This window comes from Camelina sativa, chromosome 11 (genome assembly GCF_000633955.1).
Source record: "Camelina sativa cultivar DH55 chromosome 11, Cs, whole genome shotgun sequence".
In the NCBI taxonomy this organism is placed as follows: Eukaryota; Viridiplantae; Streptophyta; class Magnoliopsida; order Brassicales; family Brassicaceae; genus Camelina; species Camelina sativa.
In genome coordinates, this window is record NC_025695.1 from 4493300 (window position 1) to 4506121 (window position 12822).

Below are 12822 nucleotides of genomic sequence, written 5' to 3' on the forward strand. Positions count from 1 at the left end.
CATATCCTCTTATGTGACATGGTATGACAATAGTCACACCACCTTGAGACTTGGATGTTCAAAAAACTTGGTGAAGTATGGTTGCTATCTGTGGGCAGTTTTTATTCTAAATTTTGATTTTATGTTGGTCGGTGTGTATCGTTGTTGGAAGATTCGCTTTACCATCCATAATATCAGTTTTATCTTATCCAATTGAATGCGATTGTACTACCCTTTGATCTCATTGTATTTTATATGATAAATGATAATGACTAGTAGCCAAAAAAAAATTAGTTGTTATACAAAACACACATGTTATGTTTAGTATCCCTTTTGACATAGAAACGGCATATTCCTATAAGAACTACATCTACCTATGACGATTCGTACATACTATATCTATTCATTCATTGGTTTTGTGTTTATGAACGAAACATAACTAGTAGAATCTACTCGAACTAACTTAGTAATAATTGCTTTAATCCACCACATACGTCGAAACTGCTACGTTTGTAAACGCACAAGACTGAAAACGTCATTGGTTTTTTTCGTTTTGTAAAGTGGTTAATGGAATTCAAATCAAACACCAAGTTAGTGTAAAATTTTTGAGTACTATATATTGGATGTTTAGTTTTGTAGTAGTAAGCAGAGAAACTTTATACTTACTAGCAAATAAGCGTTATTACCCAAATTATTCAGGCATGTTTGAAACACTTATGAGCTAACAAAAAAATACATATCATAACTTCTTCCATTTGGCCCCAGAATTAACTAGTTTGACATAAGCATTGGTGAAGTCTTCGAAGAATTTGTCTTGATCTTCTGCATATCGTTTCACCCACCTGTGCATCATCAAACCACGAATCTATATCAGTTTAATAGTTTTCCAGATCGCTCAAATGATAAGAACAGTGTTCAACAGATTCCAGTTTTATCCATGAGCCTATAGTCCAAGTGTTCAGCACATTACTCTACTCTACTTTAAATGGCACTTAAGAAAATTAGATAATTGAATGATAAGGTAAGAACTCTCAGAAAACNTCTCTCAAGTTCATATGCAATAGACCCGTTGATGCCACCTGCAATTAAAGTCATAACCAAGAAGAATCAAGACACAATAGATCTTAACTTAGTGGATTGCAGTATCTCNACTAAGGCATGATCCGAAGGGAGGCCAACCATGCTCGTCATTTTGGCTGCACTCATAAGAAGAAAACTATGTAAATACATAATCGTAGTCTTACAATCAATCTTTAGAACATAGGGAGGAATGGTTGAAAACTTATATTGTATGAGTAAAAGAACTTAAGAACTTTGTCATGAGACTTACAAGTTGATGTCCATGGTTTTTCAAGAAGGATTTTGTAGTATGCATTGTCAAACNTTCTTATTTCGTTTTGCATCACTGGATATATGCTGTAATCCAAACAGTCGCTTTGCAAAATTAGCACAAAAGACCTCTCAAATCCAGGCTTCAATTATACAAAAGTTAAGGAGGATTTGTTCAAACTCACTCAGCTGCCTTGCTGCCATATGGCGTAACCAAATGAGATAGAAGCTGCACTGTTGACAACATGACTACCATTTTTCTTCTACTGGAAACCAAATCAGGACGCGAACCTACAAATTATGCACAAAACAGAACAATCTCAGCACGAATCGAACTAGACTAAAACATTTAGTAATATATTTTAAAAAAAAAACTCTTCTGTTCCATATAATAGAAATGGCTAACGATACTGGGAATCCGGTCTTACCAGGATCATCGGACACGCAACGAATACGCCAATCTCTTAACCTTCTCACAACATGTTTCCCGGAAGATTCGAGTTTGAATTTGAAAGAAGAAGAAGAAGACGAGCAACACCGTAAAAGAGAAGTCTCCAACAGTGACGCAGTCGTCGTCGCCGTCGTCATCTTTAACGGTGGGACGAGAATCACCGAGTCTCAGCTGATTTTTATGTGACACGTGGTTTCTATTGCCTTCCCTCACGTGTACAGTAAGCAAAAGATTATATAGCCAATAGGAATCGACTCTGAGAGAGAAAAAGACACGTCACGCGTTCGATAAGATACAAAATACTTAAAAACGACAAGGAGTTCTATGACAGTTGAGAAAAACGACGGGTAATCTATAGTATAATAAAATCTCGGGACATTACAATACTGAGAGACAGAGAGAAGAAGACTAATCTTTTTAAGATTTAAACGCAAGAACAATATACAACACTATGGTGAGCCAAAAACCTATTTTAAGATTCTAAAAACTGGCTATAAGAAAGAAAAAAAAGATTACTATCTCGGACCGGAGAGTCTCACGGCAGAGAGATAATTCTCACTGTTACAATCCGATGGTCCAGATGACGTAGTAGCACCGCCATCCTCACTGATCGACTTAAAGAAGCTTGAGTAAAGCCTTGACCCCATAGTGGAAGAACTTGGTGGCTGAACCACCGGAAAAACTCCTTCAAGCATTTGAACAACTTTGCTCATCGACGGTCTCGTTTGCATGTCTTCTTGTATACACCAAAGAGCAGTTTTCATCGCTCTTTGAACCCTTTCGTCACTCACATCAACATTCTTCATTTTCCCATCAACAATATCCATAAGCTTCCCTTCTTCCATCTTCTTGAAAGCAAAAGAAGGAAAATGACATTTCTCCGAAGTTTCTGATGGATCATAGTTCTTTCTTCCTCCTATTAACTCTAGCAACACCATTCCGTAGCTGTAAACATCGCTCTTCTCTGAGATCGCGTAGTTTGTAATCCATTCGGGAGCTAAGTAACCTCTTGTCCCGCGCATTGTCGTGAAGACATGGCTTTGTTCGCGGGTCATGAGCTTCGCAAGTCCGAAATCAGATACCTTGGCGTTGAAGTTATCGTCTAACAGGATGTTCTCAGGTTTTATATCGCAATGGACAATCCTTGAATCACAGTCTTCGTGTAGATACGCTAAACCTTTGGCTGTTCCGAGCGCGATGTTAAATCTTGTGTCCCAATCTAACAGAACATCTCCATCTTTTTTCCTAAATATCCATCTCTCCAACGAACCTTTAGATAAGAACTCATACGCAAGAAGCCTATGAGCCCCTTCAGCACAGAATCCTCTGAGCCGCACCAAATGAAGATGATGAATGCTTCCGATTATACTAACCTCGGCTCTGAATTCTTTTTTCCCCTGACCTATTCCTTCAAGTTTCTTCACGGCCAAACGAGAACCATCCGGTAAAGTACCTTCATAAACCGATCCAAACCCTCCTTGACCTAACTTCACCGAGAAGTTATTCGTGGCTGACTGAAGATCTTTGTAAGCGAACCTGATAGGCATCCCGGATAAATTCTCCAAGAAATTGTCCTCCTCTGAACTCTCTTGAGGAGCCTCCAAAATCATCTTCTTTCTCTTATGAATCCGGAAAGCCACAAAGATCAAAACGGCGATGATAAAAACCGTCACCACGACAATGATCACTATATAAGGAAAATGTTTCCCACCATCTTCTCCGTTATCTCCACCTCCCGCACCAGTACTTGCGATCTTGATGTAAGACACAAACCCAGAGCCTCCATTACCAGAGTTTTTAAAGCTTCCAATCCAATCAAACAAGAAGCAGTTACCAGAACTGTTCTGGAAGAAAAGACCAAGGCACGTGCAATTGTTGTTGCAGAAATCTTTACAGCTATCAAGACTCGTTTTCTTGGAGAACGGAGAAGCAAACCCTAGAGCGAAGTAATCTACACTATCCCCAGCATTTACGAGCTGCAAAGGCAATGTTGCATTATCCTTGTCTTTCTTACAGGGAGAAGTGATCCCGGTTTTGCAATCAGACCGAACCCGAGACAACCCTGGCGCACATCCACACACTTTAGAACCCGAGCAGACGTAGTAAGACCCACAAGGCTCGGGTGTTGCGCAAAGATCACCCGGGATTTTGGTAGAAGAATCAGCAGCAGATGCTCCGCTTCCGATATTTGAGAAAGAGATGACACCGTTGCTTCCCAAAACGGCGATCCAAGTTGCGTTATCATCTTTGTTGTCTGTAAATATAAACTGCCATAACAGAACCTGTTTCTCATCAAAGAAGCGCCATGAATTCCCAAGGAGAGACGACGAAGTCACCACGCCGTCTTTGTTTATGATCTTCTCTCTAGCATTCCCCATCGACCAATACGCTTGAGGGGTTAAGCTATTCACAGATAAAACCATATCTCCTGATCTGATCTCGAGAGCAAAAGTCATGTTGCTGGAAGAAGGATTGCTAGTGAGCTTCATGCCTTGTTTAAAAGCTTGATTCGTAATGAGAGTATCTGTGGGATGATCAAAACTCTCCCAGATCGAAGTCCCGTCAACGGAAACAAGAACGAGATTCCCCGAGTCACGAAGCTCCATTCTCGAAGCATTTTTGCCTGAATTGTCAAGTCTCCAAACCTCAGTTCCGCCTTCTTCTCTACGCAGCACAACATTCCCGTTGTCGTCGAACACAAGATTGTCGGAATTGGAAACAGGGGAAGCTCTGTTCGCGGACCAGATCAGTTTCGTGCTGCTCTTGTGGATGATGCTGAGCGTGAAGAGAGTGACAGAAGCTTGTGTAGTTACGAAACCAAAGCCAAAGTCGGAATTGTTGGAATTGAGGAAGATACCGTCGTTGTTGATGTAATTCATCTGAGATCCTGAAAACCCTGGAGTGATGCTCCCGGTGTACGCTACACCGGCGAGTAGAGGATCCGGTAAGAAAACCAGACACGTTACAAAGACGACGAAGAAGACGCCTCTCATGGTCTTCTTCGAAGATGGACAATAATTAAACCCTTTTAAAAAAAGATTAAAACTTTTGATGTCTGGGGATGAGGTCAAATGGATCTGAGAAAGAAATAAAAAAGAGAAAATTCCAGAAAGATGCAAAAAGACAAATCTCAAAGCCCTGGCAGGTGAAATACTAAGATTCATCACAGAACCCGACAAGAAGTAGATTGCTGAGACGGAGATGAGATAAACAGAGTAGAAGCAAACAGAGAGAGAAACAAGAACTCGCCTTCGCGTTGTTGTTACAAAGCTTAAAACTTTCCGAGTTCCGACGATTTCAGACCGGAATTCAGATAGGAAGAGAGAGAGAGAAAGGAGAGAAATTTATTAAAACCCAGAAACTGAAACGAGGAAGATAGAAGTGGGGGGTTGTTTTGTTTTGCCTCTCTGTCTCACAATCAATGATGTTTGAATTTGGTTTGTCTTGATGGAGAAAGACGACAAGAAGGGTTTGAGAGAAGTAGAGAGAGATGCTGAGAGTGTCTGTCTAATTAAAATCTCTCTGAGCGGTTTCCTTCAAATCCGTTTCCTTTTTATCTTTTCCCTCTTGTGAGTTGTGACCGTCACAATACTTTCTTTTTGGACAGATCCGACCACTTGGGGTTAGGGGACTTTTCTATTTTCAACCAAACATGTTCTTAAATTATTCCAAATTCTTGTGACCCTTTGACTTTGTTTAAAGAAGAAGACGATGAAGACCCATCCATCATCTACTACTAATTGTGAGCTAATATTTTGCAAATTGCATCACGGTTGAGGAATATACAATTATGTGCGTGAATAAAATTGCAGATTTGTTGAAGGCCACACATATTCATTTTAAAATAATACATTTAGGATGCCGAATAATTTTATTGTATTCTTGTGTAAATGGTTGAAAACTAAACAATATATATATATATATATATATTTTTTTTGTGATTGCTAACAATTGTGTCGTGTTAGTCGTTGTGTGGCTAAAATCTGAATTTGGGTTTGTGTTGTTTAGTATGTTTTGCATTCAAAACGACGGATTGAGCTATCACCACCATTCCACCACTTGTTAATTGATTACTCATTAGTTGATGAATCTCTAACCTTTTGTTAGACTAAAAAACTAGTGGATTTATTTTCCACCTGAAAATATATAAATTATAACGATAATAAATGAAACATGTGGAAAAACCATTACTACTCTGTTATCTCTCTCTAGACTGCTGCTGCTTTAAATGAAGAGTCCCTTACAAATTGCAGCATCCAGCTCTTTTTTTCTTAATTTGTGTTTATCTTATCATGAAATGTTATAATTGAGAGAACTCTTCTTGGTATTTTAGAATATAAAGATGGATCAGCAAACGTGAAAATATTTTGGTTTGGTATTAATATTGTGTCTACTTACTTACTTTGACGGATGATGATGAATGATTCAACACAGAACTACTTCCTCTGTTTCTACAGTAACTTTTACCGTAAGAAAAGGAAAACAGTTCCCATCTTTAAATTTTTGTCAACAAATAAGTACCTAACCCTTACTTTATAACACGTTAATTGGCCAAAAAAGAAGAAGATTAAGATGAGGAACGTGGGGAAGTGTGAAATTTTTATTGTTGAAGAGGTGGTTTTGAGATTCTTAAGGTATTTATTTTTTTGGGGAAAGACGGGAGTACGGATGCCAGATGGCACTTAGACGTATCTCCTCCGTGTACTTTTCTTACTTAACTTTCCCCATGGAGATCAAATTCCAAATATACCCCTGGTTGATGAAATGGACCAAATAACTCCTTTTTCACTGCCGACCGACGACGCATGGTTTGGTTTGACTTTAATGGTAAGACTAAGATGTGATCTTTCTTTTTTTTAGAGAGATCAAACAACCTTTTACAACGGCCAACCTTATTGAATACTACTACTACCAAGTGCAAAATCTCTTTACGTCTCGTTTTCTGTGTGTTGTTTATACATAACATAGCCAGAGAGATACCATACCAGCATATTGAAGTATTGCGCGGTCGTTACAAAATGCTACTAGTAGTCTAGTACAATAGAATACGATTAGAAAGATTAGTTTTAGTTTAATTATGATTTGCGATTCTAGAGATGATCATATGCATATGCTTTATTAGTTATTACATCTCTGGTTTTCGATAAAGCCTTCCATTTCCATGGCATGCTCATCGTATTCAGCTATTTCTTCAACCTATATTTCTACCTAATTTTTAAAGATATATCATTAGGATAATCTAAACTATATTATGATGGTTTATCGTATACAAACTACAAAGTAAACGAAACTACAATAACTATATTTTTTAAAAGAATTTGCATCTCATTAATTAATTATTCTCGTAATCTCAAATTTCATTATAGTTGATCACGTACGATATACTCTCTTTATATTAGAATAAATGATTTTTTGAGATTTTCACATAAATTAAGAAAAATATTTAATATTTAGCAATAAATACATTATTATATATAATAAAATATTTTTATAATTATTAACCAATAGTAATTTATCAAAGTTTTAAATTCTCAATCAATGATTTTTGAAATTTATAATTTACTAGTATTAATTGATAAAAATATACAGAAAATCAGTGATACAATAAAAAATTCAAAAAAACCATGTATTGTGATACAAAGAGAGTATAGGTTAATACCTAATCGTCGTTGTTGTTTAACCTCCCCACCCTTTATTAACATCGTTTAATTATATTCTGTCTTTGTAAACCAAGTCAATCATCAGGAATTTTTGAAATGTAGTTAATGTTGTAGCAATATACGAGAGAGTACTGCAGAAAGATACTATTCAACTCATGCATCCGCAGATCCTCCGACTACGAGGGGGTAATATATATTCTTTTGAGGGGTATGCTTATAAGTACCTGTAATATTTCAGTTTTAAATGAATGATATTGATTGCTCAAATGTAAATGTAGTTGAGAGTTGAACTTGGTTTTAATGACCATGACCCGCAATCAGTCTATACGCTCCCATTCAAATCCTCAATTATAAATTATTGAGGAATTAGTTGGCCAATCGCCAAGTGTATTCCAGATTTTAATTATTAAAAAAAACTGAAGCATTAAATTGTAAACGGATCAGAGTGATTCGTCGTGGCTCTAAACAGTGACAGCACAAGAGGACTCTCTAGTCTCTACGTCCCTAAACCTTAAATGCAATTTCCTCAAACATGCATCTTCCATTATCTCTAATATATTTACTTACCCATTTATATTTCTCCACTGGATATGCTGTTGTGTATATATATTTTGGTATATTATTCAATATATGTAACTACGTACTTCTCACCTTGTTCTAATGTTCTAGAAGTCTTTTTATTTATAATAATTAGTATAAGTCAATTTACTTATAATTTATAAGCTCTATGAATATATTTATATATATATATATATGTTTGTCTCAATGATTTCCGTGTAGATGTGGAATATATATATTCATTCATTGTAGAACTTAATTGATTTAAACAAAGCTTATCTTACTTAGATGGAGTCGGGATTTATTACCGTATGCCTACCAAAACACCCCACCACGTAAATCTATTTTGAAACAGCATTGTATAGTAGTAAGTTTTCACGTATTCATCAATAAGATGTTTTTTTTTTTTTTGTGAATTAACAACAAAAAATGTGAACTGATCTGGCTACTTTATCAAGAAAGTTTCGTTTTTAAAGAGAGCATAAGTTCAGTTCACACATTGTCTATTCCTTTCTATACAAAAAAAGAAGGAAAATATAAAAGACAGAGAGCTGGTCGAAAGAAGCAGTTAATAGAAAAAGATAAATAGTTTTATAAGAAGACTTGCTTACATTTTAAAAAAATAACATTTGGATATGATCCCCAATATTTAACTACCATTTGTTCTTAATCACGCATTTATAAGGTTTGTTGACAGCTATTACTTTTCAACGTGACATATCGCTTGACTCATTTTCTTACCATCATTATTTTTCTTTAATAATATTTCATCAAATCGTTAGGGATCAAGGTTTGGAGTTTTCTAGTTGACAAGAAAACAAAACATAAGTTGAAACAAGTTTGATTCCACACATTATTCCCAAGCCATGAAATTACACGATATATGTCGAAGGAATGTATCTTTAACTTTTTATCCGTTGTAAGAAGATACAACGTATTTTACATAAAAATACAAACTATTAATTATAAAATGAATATCTGCTATTTATATATATTGACAACTCGATCTTTATGCAGGAGAATACTTAACCACTCGATCTTTACATAAATATGTATCATGATACATCATGATTTTATGAATGCATAGATTATTACGTATGTAGGCATGTGTGTTTACAAGAATCAACAAATGTTATCTTTAGCATATCATTTTAACAAAATAAAAATATTATCTTAACATATCGGTATAGTTCGTCATGTCTCTTCCACTACAATCATACGAATGATCTCATTTGATATCATCATGAACGTGGAAACCGTCAACATATGACTAAGATTTCTCTCTGCATTTTTTAATTAGTTATTACCTAATTCATCAATAATGGTTCGTTTAAGTCCAAGAAATATAATAATTGTTATTATTATATACTAATAATTAGAATCCATGAGAAGTGAGAACGGTCCTTTCGTGTCAAACTAATACGTAGAGAGTCAATTGGTTCACGATTTAATAAAATTGGAACTACTTGGATCAACTTTTAGGTAAGACATAAAGTATAAGTATTATTTGTTTCTTGTACTTACATATAAAATATCTTTGGTTTGACAAAAAAAAAAAAAACATATAAAATATCTTATTGGACAAGGTTGGACAATGAGAAAGAAAAGCTTTACTCATAATCCAATGAGAAGTTACTTTTGTGACAAAAATGAGTAATTACAAAAAGCTTACACTATTTTTAAATCTTACTTTGCCAAATTTTCAACAATGGACTGCTAGGGAAAATGCTGATAAGGGTTTCGTTCCACACAGGTTATTAAGATTCTTATTAGGTGAAATTAAAAATTGACGAGGTCTTCCAGGTTGTCAAGGAATTAGTTTAGTAGTGCTCCAGGAATTGAAATGGGTTCAATGGTTATTAACTTTTTATAAAAGAGAAATATCTTTCCTTTCTTTTTTATAAGTTATAATATGTGCAACTACATTTGTCTATTCATATTTGTACAAAAGATTTAGTTGTTGAGATTGTTTTTGCATCTAAGTTTTTGCCTCTTTGATTCAAATTCGAGTCTAAATGTAGTCCAGCTGGATGATGATATGAAATCATAGAACAATCTACACGTTAATTAATTAACTGTGAAGATTCTTGTTTTGAATCTCATGTGAAGATTAACGTCAAGTTCAGTGGGATTTTGTTTAGCAAAAAAAAAAAAGTTCACTCGGATTTTCTATCTATCGTACAACTACAAACAATTAATTTTTAGCCCACTGGCAACTAAATGAGCCTAAACTGAGTTGGCTCAGAAAAGCCCATATCAGTCCTAGAGTCATCTTCGGTCGACAAAGGATCAGACGGAGTTTGTCTAACTAACGCCTCTCGGTGGAGAATCCAATGTAGCCCATGTAGGGCATTTACTATGCTTGTATTCGTGTGTTTACGATGATGAAAAAAAAAGTAAGAAAGTAATACTTTTATTGATCTGAAATTTGAATGTATTACAGACTCGATTGTATTGTATTACAAAGACTCGATTTATACTTATATGAACCGAACCATTGTGTTGTGATAACAGACTACACACAACTTCTTTGATCAAAAGACACAACTGTAAAACAGAACAACTTGCGTCCCTTAATCAAATAACTAACTTATACAAATGTGTTGTGTTATGTAAATGTGTTGTGTTATGTAAATATGTTATGTTATGCAAATATGTTGTGATACGAGATTTGATTATGCTTCAACACTCCCCCTTAATCATATCTCAGCTTCACTCCAAGCTTTCTTCTAAGCTCTTCAAATCTTATAACATTTAAAGCCTTGGTAAGTATATCCGCGAGTTGATCCTCTCCTTTGCAATACTCAAATTGAATGAGTCCTTTGTGCTCAGCTTCTCTCACGAAATGGTACTTGATCTCTATGTGTTTTGTTCTTCGATGCTGCACCGGATTTCTTCCAATTGCTATTGCAGACTTGTTGTCACAGAAGATGGGAGTCCCTTCTTCAAGCTTTAAACCGAAGCCTTCCAATAGTCTTTGTAACCATATGGCTTGATTTGTTGATGCACATACTACGATGTACTCTGCTTCCGCCGTTGATTGAGCCACTGTTTTCTGCTTACATGACTGCCAACAAAACATAGCTGATCTAAGACTAAAAACATATCACGTGGTGCTTTTCTTGTCTTCAGGACAACCACCCCAATCACTGCCAGAGTAAGCTATTAACCTTGGTGTCTCTTTTCTTGTAAAGAACATGCCAAAGCTTGAGGTTCCCTTGACGTATCTTAACACCCTTTTGACTTCTTGATAGTGCTTCATGCATGGTGATGACATGTATCTTGATAGATAAGAGCTTGCATACATCACATCAGGTCTTGATGCACACAAGTACAAAAGTCCTCCAACAATGCTTCGATACTTCGATGGATCTCCAAATTCTTTGTCTTCATCTTCTCCTCCTTTTATTTTTCCTTGTGGTGTAAGTGGAGTGCTTACACTCTTGCTCTCCTTCATCCCAAACTTATCAATAAGTTTGTTTGCATATTTTTCTTGTGAAAGAAATATGCCACGATCATCTTGTATCTCTTTCATCCCAAGGAAATAGTTCAGCAAACCAGGATCAGTCATCTCAAATTCTCTCTTCATGTTCTCCTTGAATGTGTTGATGAGTTGAACATTGTTTCCGGTGATGATGAGATCATCGACGTATAAGCTAACGATCAACAAGTCTTCTTCTTTCTTCTTAGTGTACAAAGCTGCATCATTCATACTTCTTTCAAAACCATTTTGAATGAAGTAAGAATCTATTCTCCCATACCATGCTCTTGGGGCTTGTTTAAGACCATATAAAGTTTTGTAGAGCTTTAACACCTTTTCTTCTTTGCCTTCTATCACAAATCCAGGTGGTTGTGTGACATAAACTTCTTCTTCAATCTCTCCTTTTAGAAATGCAGACTTCACATCCATTTGATACAATCTCCACTCCATTTGAGCCGCATACGCAAGTAAGGCTCTTATTGTATCATATCTTGAGACATGGGCAAATGTCTCAAGATAATCGATTCCATATTCTTGAGAAAAACCTCTTGCAACTAGCCTTACCTTGTGCTTGATGTGATTTCCACTTGCATCCGTCTTGATCTTATAAATCCACTTTACGCTTATTACATTCTTCTTCTCTGGCATGTCTACTAGTTTCCATGTTCTGTTTTTCTCGATCATTTCTATCTCCTCGCTCATGGCCCTTCTCCACTCTTCATCATCACAAGCTTCATCATAAGTTTGTGGTTCTTCATGAGCAAGAAGACAAACTTCTATATGTGAGCTGTTTCTTTGAGAACCACCTTTTGTCTATTTTCCATGAGCTCTTTCACATTCCTGTATCTCTTTGGAGTTTATGAGTTGTCTCCTTCTTCATCGCTCACATGATCATTGGTTGGAGACAAAACTGGGTTGGAGGTTTCTCTTTCTTCATTGTTCGCATGATCATTGATTTGAGACAGAACATGACTGGAGGTTTCTCCTCGTTGATCTCTTGACTCTTGTGTGTCATTGATGGGTAAGACAATGATCTTATTGACTTCCACTTGTCTATCCCAACTCTACTTCTTATTCTCTTCAAACTCCACATCTCTCGACACTTCAATTTTTTTCATTCTCCAAGATGAGGATTCTATAGCCTTTAGATTGATTGCGATAGCCAACAAGAATCCCACGCTTTGCCTTAACGTCTAGTTTTCTCCTTTTCTGATCTGGAATATGCACATAACATATGCTTCCAAACATCTTCAAGTGTGACACGTTTGGCTTGTGTCCACACCACTTCTCCATTGGCGTCATGTCGTCTTCGATTGCTTTTGATGGTAGACGGTTTTGTAGATAAGCCGAAGTATATACCGCTT

General features: G+C 36.1%; 2 protein-coding genes across 2 annotated transcripts; both read right to left on the bottom strand.

The window, feature by feature from the left end:
* On the bottom strand, positions 1087–2001 carry LOC104727620 (putative L-ascorbate peroxidase 6). Its single transcript, XM_010446710.2, has 4 exons — positions 1737–2001; positions 1494–1599; positions 1310–1395; positions 1087–1175 (listed from the first exon to the last, which is right to left on the bottom strand). The coding sequence occupies exons 1-4, from the start codon at positions 1894–1896 to the stop codon at positions 1087–1089; spliced, it is 441 nt and encodes a 146-aa protein (XP_010445012.1). The 5' UTR covers positions 1897–2001.
* On the bottom strand, positions 2156–5344 carry LOC104721600 (G-type lectin S-receptor-like serine/threonine-protein kinase SD2-5). Its single transcript, XM_010439623.2, has one exon. The coding sequence runs from the start codon at positions 4921–4923 to the stop codon at positions 2275–2277; it is 2649 nt and encodes an 882-aa protein (XP_010437925.1). The 5' UTR covers positions 4924–5344; the 3' UTR covers positions 2156–2274.